Source organism: Trichomycterus rosablanca, chromosome 18 (assembly GCF_030014385.1).
Source record: "Trichomycterus rosablanca isolate fTriRos1 chromosome 18, fTriRos1.hap1, whole genome shotgun sequence".
Classification (NCBI taxonomy): domain Eukaryota; kingdom Metazoa; phylum Chordata; class Actinopteri; order Siluriformes; family Trichomycteridae; genus Trichomycterus; species Trichomycterus rosablanca.
Window position 1 is genome coordinate 1,306,260 of NC_086005.1, and position 23,741 is coordinate 1,330,000.

A 23,741-nucleotide genomic window follows, 5' to 3' on the forward strand; every position below is an offset into this window, starting at 1 on the left:
TGAATAAATAAATGAATAAATAAATGAATAAATGAATAAATGAATAAATGAATAAATAAATAAAAAATGAGTGACTGAATTAATGAATAAATAAATAAATAAATAAATAAATAAATAAATAAATGAATAAATGAATGAATGAGTGAATGAATAAATAAATAAATGAATTAATAAATAAATAAATGAATTAATAAATAAATAAATGAATGAATAAATGAATGAATGAATAAATGAATAAATAAATGAATAAATGAATAAATGAATTGATGAATGAATGAATTGATGAATGAATGAATGAATAAATAAATAAATGAGTGAATAAATAAATAAATGAATGAATGAATGAGTGAAAGAATAAATGAATAAATAAAAAATAAAAAAAATAAAAAATTAATGAATGAATAAATGAAAGAATGAATGAATGAATGAATAAATAAATTAATAAATGAATAAAAAAATAAAATAATGAATAAATGAAAGAATGAATAAAAAAGTGAATGAATGAATAAATAAATAAATTAGAACAGAAGAATACGGATCCTCTCAGACACGCTAATTAAAACGCCGCCGCCCACTCGTCTCGTTTATAACGGAGCCGTGCGGTCCTTCGATTCGGTGATCACGCTAACGAAGCCACTCTGCTAATGAGCGTGCGGGTCAGCGTTAATTAGCAGAAACGATTGGATGTAACGAGGACAGAAGTGATTAGGCGGCCGGGTCGTTTAATTAAGCGGAGAGGATCAGGACGCCGGTTAACACGTGCACTTAGCACCACGCTGATTGACTAAATTAGCGCTGGCGCTAGAACAACTTACGCGGAGTGCTAATGGAACCACACATGCTAATGGTAGCCTGGTCGCTTGATTTTTGAAGCATGCTAATATAATTTTACTCTCTCAGGATGCTAATATTAATACTCAGTGCTAGTTAGCTTTCTTTTAAAAAAAAATGCAACCAGTGACTATTTGACACAAAAGTAGCGATTAGCATTTAGCAGCACTCCAGTGAAACCTCCAAACTATCGAGGCGTTTTCTTTGTTTCTGTGGAACTTTAACGCTAGCTCATTCAGCGTAACTCTAAATCTGACTCATGCTAGCTTCATGCTAGCTTCATGAACGTTTGTTTAGCTCTCCGTGACGCCACCTGTGATTCATGCTAACGTTTCTGCTCCAGCGAGACTCCAGCAATAATTTCATGCTCAATTCAGTCGCTTCTCCGGGACGCTAAGAACGTATTATGCTAACCGCGTTTACTTCTGCGGGACGCCGGTGCTAATTAGCTTTAGCTTTAGCGGCTTAAGCTCTTTTCTGTTTACATAAATGATCCATAATTACTTTAATTACAGAAACAGGTTTAACTTGGCTGGATTTTAAAGCTGCGTGAGGAGAACAGAAGTGTGTGTGTGTGTGTGTGTGTGCGTGTAAGTGTCACACACACACACACACACACAGACACACACACACTTACACACACACACTTACACACACACACTTACACACACACACATACACACACTCACACACTCACACACTCACACACACAGACACACAGACACACACACACACACACACACACACACACACACTACACATACACACACACACACACACACACACACACACATTCACCTATAGGGCATTTCAGTTAACCTGACTGCATGTTTTTGCACTGCGGGAGGAAACCGGAGCTCCCGGAGGAAACCCACGCAGACACGGGGAGAACATGCAAACTCCACACAGAAAGGACCCGGACCGCCCCACCTGGGGATCGAACCCAGGACCTTCTTGCCGTGAGGCGACAGTGCTACCCACTTAGCCACCGTGCCGTGTTAGTTCATCTAAAGTTATTTATAATGACGTGTGATGTGAGATGAGACGATGCTCGCCGGTACCTGAACGCCTCGGCGTATCGCTCGCTGGTTTTAATCCAGCGTGACGCGTGTTTACTCCGCGTTAGCATAACCGCTAAATGACGACGCTGAAGAACCGCAGGCCTGCGCGGCTCGTCGGTACATCCAGGTCATCTAAGCAAACTTTAGAGGACGTTCCAGCGTTCGGTTCAACTTCTCTCTGTAAAAAACCCAAAACAAACGTTACGATGATAAATATCGAGCGTCTCTTTCTGACGGACGTAAACACGCGCGGATTTCGGAGCAATTTACTCGCCGTTTGTTGAGATCGAGCCAGAAAACAAAGGCGCGTCGCTCCAGGAGCAATTTGCTGCTATTTAGCTGTCATCAGAAAGCTTTTAAAATCATTTCTGAACGTCTAGCCGGAATCGCCGCACGCGAGTATTCGTCTGAGCTGTAAACGGCCGCCGACGCGACGGACGGACGGACGGACGGACGGACGGCGTAGCGCCCAAATTCCTCGAAACGAGATCGAAATGATCGGAACGATTAAAAGAACGTTTTTTATTTAACAGCGATCAAACGTGTTAATGAATCATTGTGTCGTTCAACTCTTTTGAATCGACTCCTAAACGATTCAACGAGTACAAACTAATCAGAAGCGAAATCAGAGGCTGGAGGCGCGACACTAATAACAAACGGTATTAAACGCTCGTCTGAGAAGCTTCTCACAAGACTGTGGAAATTTGTCCCCGTTCTGTTAAAAGATTTTGAAGACAGCATCTATATGACAGTCGATGTTCCGATTCGTCCCAGAGCTGTTGAGTTAGGCTGAGGTCAGGGCTCTGTGCAGGACACTGGAGCTTCTTGGTTTTTAAACTGAGCACAGGGACTCAGTCACGCTGGAACAGCAAAGGTCCTTCCCTAAACTGTTGCCGCAAAGCCACTGGAGTTTCTTTAAACCATGCTGGAACTGGAGAGGACCTTCCCTAAACTGTTGCTGCAAAGCTGGAAGCATGTAATATCCTTCATATCATTGATTTCTGCATCATCTGTTGCCAACAGGTGTATAAAAGTGGGACAGTTGAAGCCTATCAATCAAAAGGTTGAGAGTTTGAGTCCCGGCTCTGCCATGCAGCCAGTGTTGGGCCCCTGAGCAAGGCCCCTAAACCCTGCGCTATATGGCCAAAAGTATGTGGATGCCCCTCCTGATAATTGAATTCAGCCGTTGCTAACAGGTGTATAAAAGTGTGACAGTCGAAGCCTATCAATCAAAAGGTTGAGAGTTCGAATCCCGGCTCTGCCATGCAGCCAGTGTTGGGCCCCTGAGCAAGACCCCTAACCCCTGCGCTCTGGGCCCCGCTATATGACCAAAAGTATGTGGACGCCCCCCTAATGATTGAATTTAGCCGTTTCTGCATCATCCGTTGCTAACAGGTGTATAAAAGTGGGACAGTTGAAGCCTGTCAATCAAAAGGTGGAGAGTTTGAATCCCGCCACCCCCTCTCACATTTGGGTTCCTCAAATAAGGGTCTTACATCCCAGAATAATGAGGAACGGAGGCTTCTACAAGGCCCACCTTGATACCTCATGCTGCCCCACTCTAATACTGACCCCTAGTGGATGGGGTTGGAATGACAAGATCTGACTGACCTTACAGGCGTACATCAGCATTAAAAAATTCATTTGACTAAATAAGCACAAATACCCACAGAAACGTTCCAAATCCTTGTAATGATCCTTCATAAAAACATAGCCCACCATAATACTGAGATATTTCGATGTTCCACGTGTTGCTGGTGCTCTGATGTACTTCTGAACGTCTCAGAAGAAAGAAGCTCCTGGACGTTAAAGCCTGATCCACCTCGAAGCAGGAGCCACAAACTCGGATGCTGGACGTGACTGGGCGATCTACCAGAACTCCAGAATCTACCAAGAGTCCAGAAGTCCTGAATTTCTACCAGTTCAGCCAAGCGGAGTGAACAACTGACCGTGACCTTATTGGACATCCCGTTCCAAAACCATCTTCATCATTGTTTATTCAAAAGAGCGTCTGTCAGGTCGGGTTCAGTTCAGTTCAGTTTACATTTGCTTCTTCAGGCTGAAGAAGAAGACTAGCCCAGACTTCTCCATCCCAACCACAGGTTCTAGGACCTCCTAGGAGACCTAGAGTCAACCGTGAGACCCTCATGGACCCTCCAGTGGGTCCTGGGTCTGACCCGGGATCTCCATTCAAAGGGACGTCCCTGCAACAGCTTACAGATCTAGTGGGAGCCGACCAGGGGGAGCTTCCCAAACCACCTCAGCTCCATCCTCTAGTTGGAGACTTTCCCAAAAGGCTGAACTCCTCACCCAATCACAGAAAGGAAGTCCAATGAAAGGCGCCCTGTCCAGGCTATTCCAACCCTGCGTCCAGTGTTTCCTCATGGAATAGGATCTACTGCATCGATGGGATTAAATGGTTGAGGACGTTTCCCAAATTAAAGAGCTTGGAGTGAGAGGTCCGGCTTTGGGATCCATTTCGTTCCATCCAGGGTCTGGTCCTCAAACCAGATACTGGACGCCCTTCCTGACTACCCTCCTATTTCTATCTGGACTTGGGACCTGCATTGAGAGGCACCGAAAAGTGCACCTCCCAATGGCTAGGTAGTTTCGGCCATTCATGTCCAAGCAGACACCAGACCAGCCGATAGCACCACAAAGATCTCAGCAGTGGTGGGTTAACGGACTTTAGGGCTGCGCTACCCGAGCGCACCAGTATAAAGCAGTGAAGATGATTGGGTGGAACTGCAGGCAAGCAAAACTGGTACCTCTCCACTGCGGTCCGGTCCGGTCCGGCTCCATTATAGATCCACTACAGCACCAACTCACATTATTATTATTATTATTATTATTTTACTTCTAATTTTGTTCCCTGCTTGTAAAACCTGACCTCATAAAGGAAGCCGCTCCACCACTCTGTTACTATGACGACAGGCTTTAAAAAGTTAGCGTTTTACAGAATGACACGGTTATAATTACAGTGAGACTCGACCCCGGTGGATCCAGCAGATGAGGATGATTTGTTGTGCTGCCTGGAATTTTTCCTGTTGTAATATAAATGAGTGTAAGAGTGTGTGTGTGAGTAAGAGTGTGTGTGTGTGTGTGTGTGTGAGTAAGAGTGTGTGTGTGTGTGTGTGTGTGATCAGCCTCTGTTTAAGCTGTAAAAAACAGTGCGTTTTAAATACAACTAATAAACCTATTATTATTATTATTATTATTATTATTATTATTATAACTTTTATTATTATTATTATTATTACTTTTATTTTTATTATTATTATTGTTATATTATTATAATTATCATTATTATTAATATTATTATTATTGTTATTATTATCAAAGAAAATGACATGCTTTAAACAGTTTAGGGAAGGCCTTTACCTGTTCCAGTGTGACTGCGCTCCCTTGGTTTAAAGAAGCTCCAGCGTCCTGCACAGAGCCCTGACCTCAGCCCCACTCAACAGCTCTGGGATGAACCGGAACACCCACTGATCAATCAGTGCCCAGCCATACAAATGCTGTCATCCTTTGACTGAATGGGCACAAATTTCCACAGAGGTGGCTCTGTTTGACAGTCAAGCGTCCGAATACTTTTGGCCATATGGTGAGTTTCAGGATGTTGCTGAAGCGTGATGCGCTGGTGTTCAGGCGTCTGTAGGATGTTTAGTAATCAGAAGATGGATGGGGCACTAGCGTTCCTGCTGCGTTCCTGCTGCGTTCCTGTTTTGTGGTTCTCTGCAGGATTTGTGAACTTTAGTTCCAGATGGTTCTGTGGCTGCACCAGATGTTGAATAAACATCAGCCTGGATTTTTCTGCTCCTTTAGGAACTGACCTATACGATGCAGACACTAATCTAGATCTTCTACCCAACCTACCGTCCTCGGCTCACCCAGATCATTCATGAGTCTTTATGTTCACTGTACAGCCAAAAGTATTTGGACACTTGTCGGACATCTTGTTTCAAAAACAATGCTTCTCGCAAAATGTTTAAGTGTGTCTATAATTATTATTATTGTTGTTTATTATTATTATTATTATTATTATTATTATTATTATTATTAATATTAATATTATTATTACTATCATTATTATTATTATTAATATTATTATTACTATTGTTTTTATTTTATTATAATTATTATTACTATTATTATTATTATTATTATTACTATTATTATTATTATTACTACTATTATTATTATTATTAATACTATTATTATCATTATTATTATTACTATTACTATCATTATTATTATTACTATTATTATTATTGTTATTATTATTACTATTATTATTATTATTATTATTACTATTATTATTATTATTATTATTTGTATTATTATTATTATTATTGTTGTTGCTATTTGTATTATTATTATTATTATTGTTGTTGTTGTTATTATCATAATTACTGTTATTGAGTGATACACACGTATCGATGTGATTCTGATATATCGGTGCGTCCCTCGTCTGGAACGCGGCTCAGAACAACAACGTTAAACTCAAATTAAAAAACTCTGCTGAACCAGAAGTAACGTGTTTGAAGGTAAGTAAGAGATTTAATGTAAACACTTCTACATTTGCATATTTCCATATAAAATCGTCATGCAGAATTGATTCCTACAGCTTTGCCTTCTGGGTAATTACAGTCAGTGTAAGATAATAAATGCAGGCGGAGAGAGAAGGAGAATCTTCTGGAGTGATTAAGAACATGGTGTTAGTTTTACTTGTCGAGAGAGATTCTACTGAGCTCACGTTCATTTACTAAACCAAACCAAGCAGCCGAAATTCAACAACCATCTAAAGCAAAACTTTTGAAAGGACCTTCCCCAAACTCCCCCGAAACTTCAGTGTTTAAAAGGGGCGTCCATATATTTCTAGCAATATAGTGTGAAAAGGTATTTGCCCCCTTCAACTGGCAGCACTAGAGTACAATCAGCAGCAGGAAACATGATGACGCTCCGTGCACATAAACATGTACAAACACCGATCAGTCATAACATTATAACCACCTCCTTGTTTCTACTGTCCATGTTATCAGCTCCACTTACCATATAGAAGCACTTTGTAGTTCTACAATTACTGACTGTAGTCCATCTGTTTTTCTGCATACTTTGTTAGCCTCCTTTCACCCTGTTCTTCAATGGTCAGGACCCCCACAGGACCCCCACAGAGCAGGTATTATTTAGGTGGTGGATGATTCTCAGCACTGCAGTGACACTGACATGGTGGTGGTGAGTTAGTGTGTGTTGTGCTGGTATGAGTGGATCAGACACAGCAGCGCTGATAGAGTTTATAAACACCTCCCTGTCACTGATGGACTGAGAATCGTCCACCAACCAAAAATGTCCACCCAACAGCGCCCCGTGGGCAGCGTCCTGTGACCACTGATGAAGGTCTAGAAGATGAGTGACTCAAACAGCAGCAATAGATGAGCGATCGTCTCTGACTTTACATCTACAAGGTGGACCGACTAGGTAGGAGTGACTAATAGAGTGGACAGTGAGTGGACACGGTATTTAAAAACTCCAGCAGCGCTGCTGTGTCTGATCCACTCATTCCAGCACAACACACACTAACACACCACCACCATGTCAGTGTCACTGCAGTGCTGAGAATCATCCACCACCTAAATAATACCTGCTCTGTGGTGGTCCTGTGGGGGTCCTGACCATTGAAGAACAGGGTGAAAGGAGGCTAACAAAGTATGCAGAGAAACAGATGGACTACAGTCAGTAATTGTAGAACTACAAAGTGCTTCTATATGGTAAGTGGAGCTGATAAAATGGACAGTGAGTGTAGAAACGAGGAGGTGGTTATAATGTTATGGCTGATCTGTGTATATGTGTGTACAGAGCTGGAGGGGGGCGATGTGGTTGGGGTGTGGGCGGGCAGGGGTTCGGGGGGTCAGCAGGAGGGTAAATAGAGATGGTAAAAAGTTTGTGGACCCCCATCCTAAATGAGACCTGAACAGAAGTTGTGATGGTCACTATCAGATAAGGATGTTTGTTTATCTGAATGAACCTGCGGTCACTCACATGACTGTCCGGAATTTCGGACTGACAGGAGGCGTATGGAGGGGGCGGTTGGGAAGAGGGGGGGCGGAATTGGTGATGTCCAAATTTCAGCCCTCCTTCTTCTCTGTTTAAATGAAGAACCTGAAGCTGCTGCTGGTGAGAGATCTTCTAACGTCGGAGCTTCCAGGATTTCACTCATGGTGAGTTTATATTAACTTATCATCAAATATGAAACTACTGAGTCAAAAGTATTCGGACGCCTGACCGTGAGCTCGTCAGACGCCCCTTTGTCTCTATTAAAACTGAGCGACGTCTGTGTAGTCTGTGGCATGGACAGCAGTCGCTCCTCTGAGAAGACTGTGGGAATTTGTGCCTGTTTAGTTCAAAGATGACAGCATTTGTCCAGCTGGGCACTGATCAGTTGATGTTCCGGTTCATTCCAGAGCTTTTCTTCATGTCTTTATAAAGTCATGCTGGAACAGAAAAGGTCCTTCCCTAAACTGTTACAGCCATGTTGGAGACATAATTTCCTTGATATGATTTATTTTACCTGTTAGCAACAGTAACTAACAGGGGCGTCTCAATACTTTTGGCTATATAGTTTATCTATGTGTAGACTGTGGCCCCCTTGTGTCGCCCCCTGCTGTGATCATAGTGACCTGGTCCTGATCAAAGTTCCGTCGGACCTTTGTTTCTGATTTTCAGGCCACTCTGAGAAGGATGGCGTTGGCGGCGTTCGTGCTGTTCGCTCTGGTCCCACTGATCCACGCTGCTTGCTTTCGTGGGCTGCTGAAAATGGGTGCGTATGAAACACCACATGGTCAAAAGTATCTGGACACCTGAGCATGAGCTAAAATCGCTACTGTAGATCCAATTTTGGAGTACGCCTGTGGAAATCTTGTGCCACTAAAACAATTTCTGTAATAATTTAGTGTTTCACCATCTACCGTACATGATATTGTGAAAAGATTCAGGGATTATGGAGAGATCTCAGTCTGTATAGGGCAAAGCCCGAAACAACTGATGAATCTGAGCTCTCAGACGGCAAAGCATGAGAAATTGTCACGCTACTGCAACAAATAAAGCCACGTGGGCTTGGGAGAACTTCGGAAAATTGTTGTTACTTAACACAGTCCGCCGCTGCATCAAGAAATGTAACCTGAAACTCTCATTACACACAGAGAAATCTGTACAAAAGAAGGAAGGAAGGAAGGAAGGAAGGAAGGAAGGAAGGAAGGAAGGAAGGAAGAAAAAGAAAGAAGGAAGAAAGACAGAAAGAAAAAAGAAGGAAAGACAGAAGGAAAGAAAGAATCCAGTAAGATAGGTCCAGCCAAAATAAAATGGCCTGGTAAGGTTTCTTAAACCATCTACCGTACATGATATTGTGAAAAGCTTCAGGTAATCTGGAGAGATCTCAGTCTGTGTGGGGCAGCGCTGGAAACCACTGATGAATCTGCGTGACCCTTGAGTTCTCTGACCACACTGTCATGCTACTGTGATAAATAAAGCCATGTGGGCTTGGGAGAACTTTAGAAAACCATTGTCACCTAACACAGTCCGCCGCTGCGTTAAGAAATGCGACCTGAAACTCTCAATACACAGAGAAATCCAGACATGAATTCATTACAGCTGATGTGAAATGGCCCGTGCTGCCATCCTTGCTCAGGGGTCCAACAGTGGCAGCTTGGCAGTAGTGGGGTTAGAACCGCTTATATTATGAAGACTAGTCCAGTACCTTAAGACCTGAGCTTAATGATTAGAAATGGTGTCCACATACTTTTGGCTGTACAGTTTATCTCTTCGTGCCATGCCGGTGTGGTGATGTCTGATTGTTGCTCTTCACCAGGTGCCACCCACTGTCAGGACTGGAAAGATGGAACCTGGCACCCGGTCGGGTCCACCTGGACCAACAGCGCCTGCAATGAGTGCTCGTGCACGTCCAGCTACATGAGCTGCTGTGACGGGTAAATACAACCTACCGAATACTTATGAACAAAACGACACACCCACAACGAAAAGCCAAACAAACACACCTACTGACGCTGTCGCTGTTTCGGCCACAACAGGAACTCGTTTTACTGTCTATAATAAACAAAAATGTTATTTAATTTCAATATTTATGCTACGTCACCTTCTGTTACGCTGCTGGTACGAGTGGTGGAAGAATACACAGGGTACAGCGAGAGAGAGAGAAATAAAGAAAGAAGGAAAAAGGTAGACAGTGAGTCACCATCTACCGGTCATAATATTGTGGAAAGATTGAGGGAATCTGAAGAGATCTCAGTCTGTGTAGAACAATAACAGAAACTAACAATGAACGACTCGTGGGAGGAAACCAAAACTCCACACAGGAGGGACTCGAACCCAGAACCTTCTTGCTGTGACTCGATGGCACCACCCGCTGCACCAACGTGGTTGAAAACCAGTGAATCTAAATAAAGAAATTAATGATATCTGTCCAGTATGAGGTGAAGGGGTTGATTTGTGCGACTCGTATCTACGGTGTTGAGCACAGGCATGTTTATTATTATTTATTTCATTTTTATTAACATTAGTGACTTTTTAAAAACTATTTATACAGTTTATGTATTCATTTTTTTTTGTTTTTTAATAGTTTTTGTATTTTTTTTTCTTCAGGTGGCCGACAAGAGTTTCCAGCGGCTGCAGCATCGAGTACGATTACAAAACCTGCACCTACAAACTGATCCACCCAGACCCGACAGTTCCTTGTGGAGCCGTCGGAAAGTGACGGAGTAACGGAATAAAATATTAAACGCTTTTGGTTTAAATACGATCAGCAATAAAAAATAATTAGTAGTAATCAATAAATAATTACATAAATAATTAAATAAATAAAAAATGAATAAATAATGAAATAAAAAATAAATAATAAAATGATGAAATAAATAAATAATGAAATAAATAACGAAATAAATAAATAATGAAATAAAATAAATAAATTAATAATGAAATAAATAATTACATAAATAAATAATGAAATAAAGAAAATAAATAATGAAATAAAGAAAATAAATAATGAAATAAATAAATTATGAATAAATAAATTATAAATACATTATAAATAATTCCCTGCAGGTGTAATAAAATAAAACACTAAAATATGTTGGATGATAGCTTGTGGTTTGATTACTGAATAAAACACACCGAAAGCGACGGTTTGGTTCTGGTTTGATTTTGTAAAACGTCAGCTAGGAACTCTATACACTATGTGGCCAAAAGCATTTGGATGCATGACCGAAACAAACAGGATTAAAATAAAACAACCTCTGTGTGACCTTCTCACAAGACTTTGGAGTACGTCTATGGGAATTTGTGCCCGTTCAGTCACCTTACCGCTGTGCCACACAAACGGCGCATAATAACGCGCATAATAAAGCATCATAAAACTCATAATGAGCTCCAGCTAACAGATAATGACACAAAAAGTTTTATGGATAAAATGTAAAAATTAATTAAGATTATCTTCGTTTCCCGCCGGCGTAACGAGCACGTGTTAATTAAATCTGCGTCTCCGAGGCGCCCGGACTGAAAGGGACGTTAATTAGAACCTCGTTTATCCGATTCTGATCTGACGGGGTGGCGACCTGAGAATCTGTCGCTCTTCGTACGCTGGTTCTCATTCACAGCTTTTACCTGTGTCTGTGGGAATTTGTGCCCGACAGGTCACGAGAGCATTAGTGAGGTCGGGTATCGATACTGGACGAGCCCCACTCAACAGCTTTGGGATGAACCGGAACACCAACTGACAATTTCCTGATCAGACAACATCAGTTCCCAGCCATACAAACACTCTTTGGCACTACATAATGGGCACAAATTCCCACAGACACATTTCAAAGTCTCGTGAGAAGCTTCTCTGTTAAGAAGGTCACACAGAGGTGTTTTAATACCAACCTCATGGTCAGGTGTCCCAATACTTTTGGAAGTCTGTGACGCTGGCGAGCCACCCAGATATCCGGGTTCGAATCTCAGCAGCTTTGTCTGAGGACGGGGGACGGGATCAGCGCCCAGTCCGGGGTGTTCCTGCCCAACAGTTTAGACAAGTGGGTGGGGCTTTGAGCTGTCAATCAAAAGGTTGAGAGTTCGAATCCCGGCTCTGCCATTCAGTCACTGTTGGACCCTTGAGCTAGACCCTTAACCCGCTCTGCTCCAGGGACGCAGTTAGGGTTAGGGTTGGGGGTTAGGGTTGGCTTAGGGGTTAGGGTTGGGTTAGGGGTTAGGGTTTAGGGGTTAGGGTTAGGGTTAGGGTTTAGGGATAGGGTTGGGTTAGGGGTTAGGGTTGGGTTAGGGTTTAGAAGTTAGGGTTTAGGGTTTAGGGTTGGGTTAGGGATTAGGGTTAGGGTTTAGGGATAGGGTTGGGTTAGTGGTTAGGGTTAGGTTAGAGGTTAGGATTTATGGTTTAGGGTTAGGGATTAGGGTTAGGGTTTAGGGATTAGGTTTAGGGAATAGGTTAGGGTTTAGGGTTAAGGATTAGGTTTAGGGTTAGGGGTAGGGTTGGGGTTTAGGGTTAGGGTTGTACTGAACGTCTGTATATGTATAATGACAAGCCTGGGGGAACCGGAGCACCGCGACCCTGACCAGGTTCATTCGGTAGATGAAATGAAATGGAATTATTTCTGTCTTTCCAAACTCAACACGTTTCGTTCAGTGGGACCTGAAGGTTCTTTCATCTCGTAGCTTTTATCAGGTCGTTTACAGAGTGTGTGTGAGTGTGTGTGTGTTTGTGTGAGTGTGCGTGTGTGTGTGTGTGTGTGTGTGAGTTGGGGGGTCATTGATTTTTGACTCCTCGTGTCGTCGTTAGATCCGTAAGGATTTATCGGTTCGCCGCTGTAGGAAAATCGATCGAAGCGAACACAAACACACAGAGACGTTTCTCTCCCGAGCGCCGGTGCGGCCCGTCGATGAAAATGATGTACGGCGCTTAGCGACGGCGACGGAACACTCATGACAGTCGCTCACCATCGCATCGACCCGCTAACACACCGTGTTTAGCCTTAAGGGCCCAGAATCCATTTTGCGCCCGTCAATCCCGGAGACGCGGAGCTTGTTGGGCGGAGTCCAGGGGGAAATGTTTATTGCGGCGGAATACCTATGGTAGAACCACCACGTCCACAGTCGCGTCCGCGCTCATGCTTGCGTAAGATCCGTTTCTCTGTAATTAGCTTCCTCGAGGCTCGGCGGAGTATGAATGAAGCGGTTTTGTTTGTCTCACAGTTTAGTCATTTCCAATTCCCTCTTACAATCTCACTGACGTTTGCACCACCCTGCCGCTGGCCGAGGGTCGGGGCCTAGCAGGCAGGAGTCACCCTGCGCCTCATGTGTTCCTCTACTACTCATGTCAGCGCCTTTACCACCAGCAGGAGTCGGTGTTGCTGTCCTCCACCTGACCTTCCATTTATCAGACATGCCAAATTTCGCCTCCTGGGCGCCCAGGCAGGCTGGTAGCACCACAGACACAAACTTGGAAGCTGGGCGTCTCTGCGTTGGCGGGCACAGCTGTGGCGCTCAGGTGGCACAAAGGTAAAAGACGCTAGCACACCGGTGCTGACATTTCAATTACAGTGCACTTATGCCCCCTACTGGCTGATGCACAGCTGAGTCTGTTGAAACAGTTGTTAGTTTATCTAATTAACGCTGGCAGAGCACCAACATGGAGCCTCGGGTTCGAGTCTCATAGGTGCCACAAGCCTGATTGGGTGCTTTATATACGAAAGTAGCCATGTCTGCATTTCTCCCCCCAATTTAGTCATATCCAATTCCTCGACCGTACTCCTGACTGAGGAGAGTCTTGACCAACATATGCCCCATCCAACACGTGTGTGCAGTACGGACCACTTCTTTTCACCTGTACTGAGAGTCATGCACTGATCTCCGTTATCCCCCGTCCCTGTGCAGCACCATCGACCGGCCAGTAGAGGGCGTAACTACAGCAGTCCCCGCTCGAGAGATGGTGCCCTGGTGTGTTTTACCGCTGCGCCATCTGAACCCTGAAAAGAAGCGATTAGCAGTTGAACACTTGGCGGAAAAGGTGCGCTAGCTAAAATTACACGAGGAAGAATTGTAAAGACTTGTGCACCTGTGTGCCTGTGAGAATTTGTGCCCGACAGGTCACGAGAGCACTCATGAAGTTGGGCGCCGATACTGGACGATTCTCACTCTTTGGGACAGCTTTGGGATGAATTGGAACATCGATCGAGAAATTCCTGATCAGACGACATCAGTTCCCAGCCATACAAACTCTCTTTGGTACTAGTAATGGGGCACAAATTCCCACAGACACACTTCAAAGTCTTCAAAGAATTGTAAAGACTTGTGGACTTGATTTGAGTCAAGGTCCCTGCTTAGGTATAAACCGGTAAACTGGATCCTGTGCCATCTCGTGCCCATTGTTACAGAAGGCACTGGACCCCCTGAGACCCTGAGCAGAATGATGTTCAAGCTAACAAGTTAAAAACTAATAAGAATTACTTCGAATTGCCTCGAAAATTCCACTCCGCTCCGCTTCCGTCCTCGATGTTATTGAGTTATGAACCCATTGGCGCTCCATATTCTGTGCAGGACGCAGCGGAGACGCGCCACTTGGGTTGAAGCGCAAAAAGAGCAAAACCAGGGGACGCGATCCAGATCAGAAAGAGAAAGACAGAGAGAACCCAGAACCTAGAACCCTGGATGGGTGTGATTATTACTGATTCTCTTCTGAACCTTGATACTGAATCTGATCATCTCGGTCCGGTTCGCTCGTTCCCGCGGAACCCGGTGCGCACTGATGGAGCTCCGGGTCTGAATTAGGATCAGAAGTTCTGGAGCGACCGCGCTGGACTCCAACATGCCAGAAAAGCTGAGCAGAAAAAGTTGATCGGACTCGAGTCGGATGATTCGGAGATCGAGGTTCGGATCCTCACACGATGATGCGGCGCTGGAACGAACCTCAGCCGTTCAGTTCTGATCGTTCTTGTATCAGCAGCGTCTCTGGTTCTGGTTCTGAATCTGATTCTGGATTTTAACCGGGGCGGCTCGGGTTGTTGTTGGATCTGCTATATTTAAAGAAAAGCCAGTGAGAATGGGAAGTGGAAATGTCTAATTTGGTTTAATCTGAACGGACCGCAGCAGCTTTTTTGTGTGGATTTTATCATGATTTTGTTCGGTTTTCTGGCGCTTCTGTTTCTCCTGGGTGAGTTTTAATATTTAAATAAATTATAATATTTAATCTGCTTGAATACAGTCCTGCACAACTTTAAATAAAGAAATATAAAGAAATAATGAGATATTTTAGAAAGAATTAAATTAATTATTAAATTTCTTTAATGCAAATATGTCAGACCTGTTTAATGCGGCTTGTGCTGATGCGACATCTTCAATGATAATAATATTAATAAAATATATGCTTATATAAGACTGCTTATTAATTTTAAATGATTGGGGGGGGGGCGGTGGTGCAGGGGGTAGCACTGTCGCTTCACAGAAAGAAGGGTCTGGGTTCGATTCCCCGGGTGCTTTCTGTGTGGAGTTTGCATGTTCTCCCCGTGTTCGTGTAAGTTTCTTGCTTTCGTGTTTTCTACCTCTTGCCTAATGAATCTGACCCACCGCGACCCTGACCAGGATAAACATGTGGTAAAACAGACACTGAGAGAATGATTGAATGAATGAATGAATTACAGGGGAGACCGGGGTCGGCTGTCAAAAACGCGCAACCGTATTCACGACGCATTTCACTCGTTTAAAAGCTTCTTTGGACGAATCATTTCCTTATTTAACACGGACTTAGAATGTAACCACTGATCAGGGCTGCGGTGAGTGCATGAACCGGGTGCATGAAGTCCAGAGGAGGGTGCAGCACACGCGTACCCACTCGCTCTTACAGTCACTTAGTCACTTATAATGATGAGTTGATGCGAACGATCCGCCTTCTGTGTCACTTCGGAGGTGCGAAGAAACAAAAGCGACCCGTACCACCCAGACACTGGGAGAACATGCCAAACTCCGACGACCACTGCTGGGACAGGATGCAGAGCGGGAATCGAGCCTGCACTCTAACACTTGGGTGAATTTTTTATTGAGAATACACCTGCCGGAATTCTCAGACAGTGACCTACTTCAAGGATCAAACCCACGCCACCTGTTGCACCACCCTGCTGTGTCATTTCAGGGTTTGTTGGTACCAGAAGTATGTGGACACCTGCCCATGAGCTTGGTGGTCATCCCACCTCAATGTACCCCCTCCCACACACACACACACACACACACACACACACACAACTGCTCAGCTCTTCTGTAGGGGATTTTAACTACATGTTGAAGTGTGTCTATAGGAATTTGTGCTTATATTAGAGTTGGACCAGACGGCCTGGCTCACAAGTGACATTCCAATTAATCCCAGATTAAGGCCTTAAAGGTTGAAAACGTGTCATTTATTTTATATATTATAAACCGGAGACGGCAACGCACAGGCGGCGCCACACCCCAGCCCACAAACTGGCACTGTTTGCACCTAGCGTGGATCCATACGTGGGGCCCGCTTCGGAAAAGTGTCGCTGCGCCTCATTTGGGACAGCTGGCCCAGACCGGACAGAGCCTGGCATCACGGCTCAGAGAAAGGCAGGTTGCCAAATGAGGAGGTGGCAAACCTGTGAGGAAGAAACCGTGATGAATAGAATCACATCCACCTGGAGCCAATAAGAACTCAATACGCTTAATTTAGAGGAACCGACTTGTCAGTCGTTTGTGCCTCTGTGCTTCCCCTCCTGGCCATATTTGGGAAACTAGAAGGACGTGATTCTGTACCTGAACCCCAGCCGGTCCTCATGTCAGGTGCCTCGTTACAGAATCTGACTGATCGAGGAACTAAATCTGGACATTTAACACTCCAGGGCTTAAGAATTTGGACGCCTGATCCCCAGCTTGTCGAACGTCTCGTTTTAAAACAAACAGTATACCACAAGACTTTGAAGCATGTCTGTGGGAATTTGTGCCCATTTGGTAGTACAGATGGCAGCGTTTGTACGGCTGGGCACTGATGTTAGTCGGTTCATCCCTGAGCTGTTGATTAGGGCTGAGGTCAGGGCCTTCCCTAAACTGTTGGAAGCATCTCATTTCCTTCATATGATTGATTTATTACAGCTGTTAGTGACTGTAAGCATGTAAATTTAAATATTAAAAGGGGCGTCCCAATACTTTTGGCCACACATCGTGTCCTCAGGTGACGTCAGTGTTCCGGGTTCTGACGGTGAGGAACGTCTGGTTCTCCTCTCTCCTCACAGATGAGGTGGTGGTGGGTTTGGAGGACGCCGGGTGGACGGCACCCATGGACTGTTTACGTGCCAGCGAGATGTGTAACCACAACGCCCAGTGCAGCTCGCGGTTCCGGATCATGCGCCAGTGCCTGGTGGGTCGGGACCGCGGTGCCATGCTGGAGAATAAAGAGTGCCAGGTGGCGCTGGAGGTCCTGCAGGAGAGCCCGCTGCACCACTGCCACTGTAAGAGGGGCATGAAGAAGGAGCTGCAGTGTCTGCAGAGCTACTGGACCATCCACATGAGCCTCAACGAGGGTGAGTGGAGCATTTACATCATCCAGGTCTGACAGGTACTGGTCACCTGAACCAGGTCCGGGGTCCTCCAGGGGGGTCAGGGGGGTCAGGGTGAGGGACCAGTTTACATTTTACAGAACCTTCTGATTATTCTGTTCTGTTCTGCTTTGTTCTCTTTTGTTTTGTTCCGTTTTATTTTGTTCTTTTCTGCTCAGTTCTGTTTAGTTCTGTTTAGTTCTGTTCTGCTCAGTTCTTTTTAGTTCTGTTTAGTTCTGTTTAGTTCTGTTTAGTTCTGTTTAGTTCCGTTTTATTTTGTTCTTTTCTGCTCAGTTCTGTTTAGTTCTGTTTAGTTCTGTTCTGCTCAGTTCTTTTTAGTTCTGTTTAATTCTGTTTGGTTCTGTTTAGTTCTGTTCTGTTCTGCTTTATTCAGTTTTATGTAGTTTTTTGTTCTGTTTTGTTCTGCTCAGTTCTGTTTTGTTCTGCTCAGTTCTGTTTTTTTCTGTTTTGCCCTGTCCTGTTCAGTTCTGTTTTATTCTAGTATGTTCTGTTCTGATCCATTCTGATCTGATCTTCTCTGTTTTGTTTGGTTCTGTTCTGCTTTACTCAGTTTCATTCTGTTCTCAGCTGTTTGTTCTGTTCTGGTTTGCTTTGTTCTGCTCAGTTCTGTTCAGTTTTAATCTGTTCCGTTCTCTAATGTTCTGTTCAGTTCTGCTCAGTTCTGTTCTGTTCTGTTCTGATCTGATCTTTTCAGTTTTATTTTGTTCTGTTCTGCTTTGTTCTGTTCTTTTCTGCTCAGCTCTTTTCAGTTTTGTTCTGTTTCTGGTGTGGAGTGTTCTGTCTGGACTGTCAGTACCTCGGTACAGAAGCACAGGTGCATGCTGGGAGAGAGAAATCAGCCGGCGTTTAGATGAGTTTTTGATGTGGACGCCTGATCACGAGCTTATTGGATGTCCTGTTGAGACTCCGCCCCCTTTACAACTATAACAGGCTCTTATCTTTTGAGAAAGCTTTTCACCACATTTGGAAGTGTGTAGTCAAAAGAACATTGGTCAGGCCAGGCACCCCGAACATGTGTACCGGGGCTGAGGTCAGGGCTCCATTCTACCACACCAAAATCATCAAACCACGAAAGAGCCTTCCCCAAACTGTTACCACAAACTCTCTCACCTTAAACGCTGTTCCTCACAGTGAGGTATGACGGACTCGCTCACACCAGGTTCTTCATGTGCGTCACGTCTGTCCTCGCTGCTGGTGTTGCCCCCTCTGCTGGCGGGTCGAGGCACCTGCGTAAAAAATGGAAATATCACAAACATCAGCGTGTGATCGACCGTACGCCATACGGCTCTCTGTGAGACCCCGTCACTCACAGGTGAAAAGAAGTGACTGGCGGCTGACAGACTCGGGCCCCTACGATCAGGGGTGGGTGTGGCGGCAACGATTGGGTAAAAAAAAGAAGAAGACCACCCGATCTTAGCCCGACCACGCCCGCTTTACCAAACGTCTCTTCATTCTCTCGCTCTTGCTTTGTTTCCTCGCTTTAAATTCCAGAGTCTCGGGGTGATCCATGACACACAGATGCATGCTGGGAGAGGAACTACCGACAGCGCCCCCAAATTTAGTAGCAGAGCCGGATGGGTTCTGTTTTCTTCCCTCCACCGGGGGAATCCATCCATCACTCATCTCATCTCTCCAGACTGAAGTCAGGCGTCCCGCTGCGTCCCAGAGTGTTCAGTGTTCCCAATTCCAAATTCTGGGTCGGAGGATCGTCTGAACCATTAAATTTTTATCTGAAATAAATTCTGTGCATTTTTTGGTGCACCCTGATGCCACGTTTCTAAAAGAGGTTCTGGAGATCATGGTGGAAGGTGGAAGACTGGTCTCCAGGTCAAGAATTGCAGTGGGTGTGCAGACGGCCAGAACATTAAAATAGCTCCTGAACCACATTACGTCCCTCAAGTTCCGTTATTTTGGGCATCTGATGAGGCGCCCGCATGTCATGGGACTTGTGGAAGGACTCAGAGAATAAGCTGGACTTGAGCAGGCAACCATCAAAGTAATAAGGATGTAGTGATCATTTCTTCAAAGCATGTCCTGCACAAAGCCCTGACCAGCTCTGGAATGAACCGGAATGTCTACTGAGGCTTTCTTGACCTGTTTCAGCCACACTAGAACCCAGACCCCAAAAAGGAGGAACATCAGACCACAAAAAGGAGGAACATCAGACCCCAAAAGAGGGACATCAGACCCCAAAAAGAAAAAAACATCAGACCCCAAAAGAGGGACATCAGACTCCAAAAAGGAGGAGACCAGACTCCAAAAAGGAGAACATCAGACCCCAAAAGAGGGACATCAGACCCCAAAAAGGAGGAACATCAGACCCCAAAATAGAAAACATCAGACTCCAAAAAGGAGAACATCAGACTCCAAAAAGGAGGAGACCAGACTCCAAAAAGGAGATCAGACTCCAAAAAGGAGAACATCAGACTCCAAAAAGGAGGAACATCAGACCCCAAAATAGAAAACATCAGACCCCAAAAAAGAGAATATCAGACCCCAAAAAGGAGAACATCAGACCCCAAAAAGGAGATCAGACTCCAAAAAGGAGAACATCAGACCCCAAAAAAGAGAACATCAGACCCCAAAAAGGAGAACATCAGACCCCAAAAAGAAGGAGATCAGACTCCAAAAAGGAGAACATCAGACCCCAAAAAAGAGAACATCAGACCCCCAAAAAGGAGAACATCAGACCCCAAAAGAGGGACATCAGACTCCAAAAAGGAGAACATCAGACTCCAAAAAGAGGGACATCAGACCCCAAAAAGGAGAACATCAGACCCCAAAAAGGAGAACATCAGACCCCAAAATAGAAAACATCAGACCCCCAAAAAGGAGAACATCAGACCCCAAAAAGGAGAACATCAGACCCCAAAAAGGAGGAGATCAGACTCCAAAAAGGAGAACATCAGAGCCCTGACCAGCTCTGGAATGAACCGGAACGTCAACTGCTGCCTTCTCAGTGGTGCTATCGGCCGGTCAGGCGCCCACTTGAACATGTTTGGAAACAGCCCAGCCGGTGGTAGGTGCACTTGTCAGTGCCGCCCAGCGCAGGTCCCAATCCTGGATAGAAATAGGAGGGTAGTATCAGGACAGGCGTCCAGGTTTGGTATGAGGACCAGATCCGATAAAAAGCACCACGTTCATCCATCCACAGACCAGCTAACAGACTCGAACTCCGCCGCTAGTGTAGCGTGATATAATCCCCTAATTAGCATGGACGGCTGGAAACAGGGATTTAGAGAGGAACAGGCGAGGCGGCACCGTGAGACTCGGTAATTACGTAATTGCCCTCGGTGTTCGCCCACACACACACACACACACACACACACACACACACACACGTACATGAAAGTAATAAAAAGTTAAGAGCTACGGCGCTGTAAGCTCGACTCCGGGCTCAGCGGAGGGATAAACGAGCGTCAAAGCTTTTCCGTCCAGGCCGTCCTCCCCCACCAACACGCCATCCCATAATTCCTCTAATTAACGCAGGATCCTCACCACGGATACCAGGTTTTAAATGCAGATGAAGCGGCGGCTCTCGTTAGCGCGCGTGATGGATTACGGGGAGCGTTTACAGAAGCTGTAGATCAATAAACCAGCGCTAATAAAAATGCTAATCTGGAGGACGCGGCGATCGTTTACAGACGGCTGGGGTGATTGTTAGCGGCGCGTAATGCTGCTACGCTTCAGCAAATTCAGTCGCACTAGAACCCGGAGCCCTGAACTCAACCCTGTTAGAATTGTTTGGGATGAATCGGAACGTTGACTGTGATCCAGGCGTTCTGTTCCATTATAGTGGTAAACGGGAGGAGTTTCTGTTGCAGTGGCAACCCACACAGCCGAGTCTTTCTTTTTATTTGGTCCCCAACAAAAAGCATCAAACCCTAAAAAAAGGACATTAGACCCCAGAAAAGAGGCATCAGACCCTAAAAAGATGGACATAAGACCCTAAAAAAGAGGAATAAGTCTCTGAAAAGAGGCATCAGGCTCTAAAAAAAAGCATCAGACCCTAAAAAGGAGGCATCAGACCCTTAAAAGAGGCATCAGATTCTAAAAAAGAGGCATCAGACCCTTAAAAAAGGCATCAGACTTTAAAAAGAGGCATCAGACTAAAAAGGAGGCATCAGACTCTAAAAAGAGGCATCAAACTCTAAAAAGGAGGCATCAGACTTTAAAAAGGAGGCATCAGACCTTAAAAAAGAGGCATCAGACTCTAAAAAGGAGGCATCAGACCCTAAAAAAGGACATTAGACCCCAGAAAAGAGGCATCAGACCCCAAAAAGAAGGACATCAGACCCTAAAAAGAGGCATCAGACTCTGAAAAGAGGTATCAGACTCTAAAAAAAGAGGCATCAGACCCTTAAAAGAGGCATCAGACTCTAAAAAAGAGGCATCAGACCCTAAAAAGGAGGCATCATACCCTTAAAAGAGACACCAGACTCTAAAAAAGAGGCATCAGACCCTTAAAAAGGGCATCGGACTCTAAAAAGAGGCATCAGACTAAAAAGAAGGCATCAGACTTTAAAAAGGAGGCATCAGACCTTAAAAAAGAGGCATTAGACTAAAAAGGAGGCATCAGACCTTAAAAAAGAGGCATTAGACTAAAAAGGAGGCATCAGACCTTAAAAAAGAGGCATCAGACTAAAAAGGAGGCATCAGACCTTAAAAAAGAGGCATCAGACTAAAAAGAAGGCATCAGATTTTAAAAAAGAGGCATCAGACCTTAAAAAAGAGGCATCAGACTAAAAAGGAGGCATCAGACCTTAAAAAAGAGGCATCAGACTAAAAAGGAGGCATCAGACCTTAAAAAAGAGGCATCAGACCCTAAGAAAGGGACATTAGACCCCAGAAAAGAGGCATCAGACCCTAAAAAGAAGGACATCAGACCCTAAAAAAGAGGAATCAGACTCTGAAAAGAGGTATCAGACTCTAAAAAAGAGGCATCAGACCCTTAAAAAGGGCATCGGACTCTAAAAAGAGGCATCAGACTAAAAAGAAGGCATCAGACTTTAAAAAGGAGGCATCAGACCTTAAAAAAGAGGCATTAGACTAAAAATGAGGCATCAGACCTTAAAAAAGAGGCATCAGACTAAAAAGGAGGCATCAGACCTTAAAAAAGAGGCATCAGACTAAAAAGAAGGCATCAGATTTTAAAAAAGAGGCATCAGACCTTAAAAAAGAGGCATCAGACTAAAAAGGAGGCATCAGACCTTAAAAAAGAGGCATCAGACTAAAAAGGAGGCATCAGACCTTAAAAAAGAGGCATCAGACCCTAAGAAAGGGACATTAGACCCCAGAAAAGAGGCATCAGACCCTAAAAAGAAGGACATCAGACCCTAAAAAAGAGGAATCAGACTCTGAAAAGAGGTATCAGACTCTAAAAAAGAGGCATCAGACCCTTAAAAAGGGCATCGGACTCTAAAAAGAGGCATCAGACTAAAAAGAAGGCATCAGACTTTAAAAAGGAGGCATCAGACCTTAAAAAAGAGGCATTAGACTAAAAATGAGGCATCAGACCTTAAAAAAGAGGCATCAGACTAAAAAGGAGGCATCAGACCTTAAAAAAGAGGCATCAGACTAAAAAGAAGGCATCAGATTTTAAAAAAGAGGCATCAGACCTTAAAAAAGAGGCATCAGACTAAAAAGGAGGCATCAGACCTTAAAAAAGAGGCATCAGACTAAAAAGGAGGCATCAGACCTTAAAAAAGAGGCATCAGACCCTAAGAAAGGGACATTAGACCCCAGAAAAGAGGCATCAGACCCTAAAAAGAAGGACATCAGACCCTAAAAAAGAGGAATCAGACTCTGAAAAGAGGTATCAGACTCTAAAAAAGAGGCATCAGACCATATACAGTATATTCAATCATGTGGGGCTAATTCCCGACAGGTTCCTTTGATCTTTATGTCTTTGATGTTTATTTCTTTGATCTGTATTTTTCGGGCTGTACGGAGGGTCTGAGCTTCTGCAGGAACGATGGACGGACGCCGCCGGCGCGCTGGATTTCATTTCTATAAAGGAACGTCGTTTAAAAACGTCGGCAGCTCACACGCACCTCTCGGTTCCCGCTGACGGTTGTGTTTGGTGTCTGGAGGGGGCGCGGGGGCGCGGGGGCACTAAAAGCCTCTCAGACGCCCATAATCACACCGCAGACTGGTACAGAAGCGCCCGCGTTAAAATGTCACCCACCTCTTTTATTTATTTATTCCAGTTCTTGCTGTTTTAGCAGAA

General features: G+C 44.4%; 2 protein-coding genes across 2 annotated transcripts in view; both read left to right on the forward strand.

Annotated features, from left to right (window-relative positions):
* The first annotated feature begins 8,027 nt into the window (after positions 1 to 8,027).
* LOC134332432 (beta-microseminoprotein-like) lies at positions 8,028 to 11,084 on the forward strand. The gene is made up of 4 exons (XM_063014078.1): positions 8,028 to 8,110; positions 8,616 to 8,709; positions 9,757 to 9,874; positions 10,548 to 11,084. The coding sequence occupies exons 1-4, from the start codon at positions 8,108 to 8,110 to the stop codon at positions 10,657 to 10,659; spliced, it is 327 nt and encodes a 108-aa protein (XP_062870148.1). The 5' UTR covers positions 8,028 to 8,107; the 3' UTR covers positions 10,660 to 11,084.
* A 2,251-nt stretch (positions 11,085 to 13,335) lies between these two features.
* Positions 13,336 to 23,741, forward strand: part of gfra2b (GDNF family receptor alpha 2b) — a 34,659-nt gene continuing 24,253 nt past the window's right edge. Inside the window, exons 1-3 of the mRNA XM_063014692.1 lie at positions 13,336 to 13,451; positions 13,827 to 13,959; positions 17,128 to 17,476. Coding sequence (XP_062870762.1) covers positions 13,336 to 13,451; positions 13,827 to 13,959; positions 17,128 to 17,476 — 598 coding nt within the window. The remainder of the gene's footprint in view (positions 13,452 to 13,826; positions 13,960 to 17,127; positions 17,477 to 23,741) is intronic.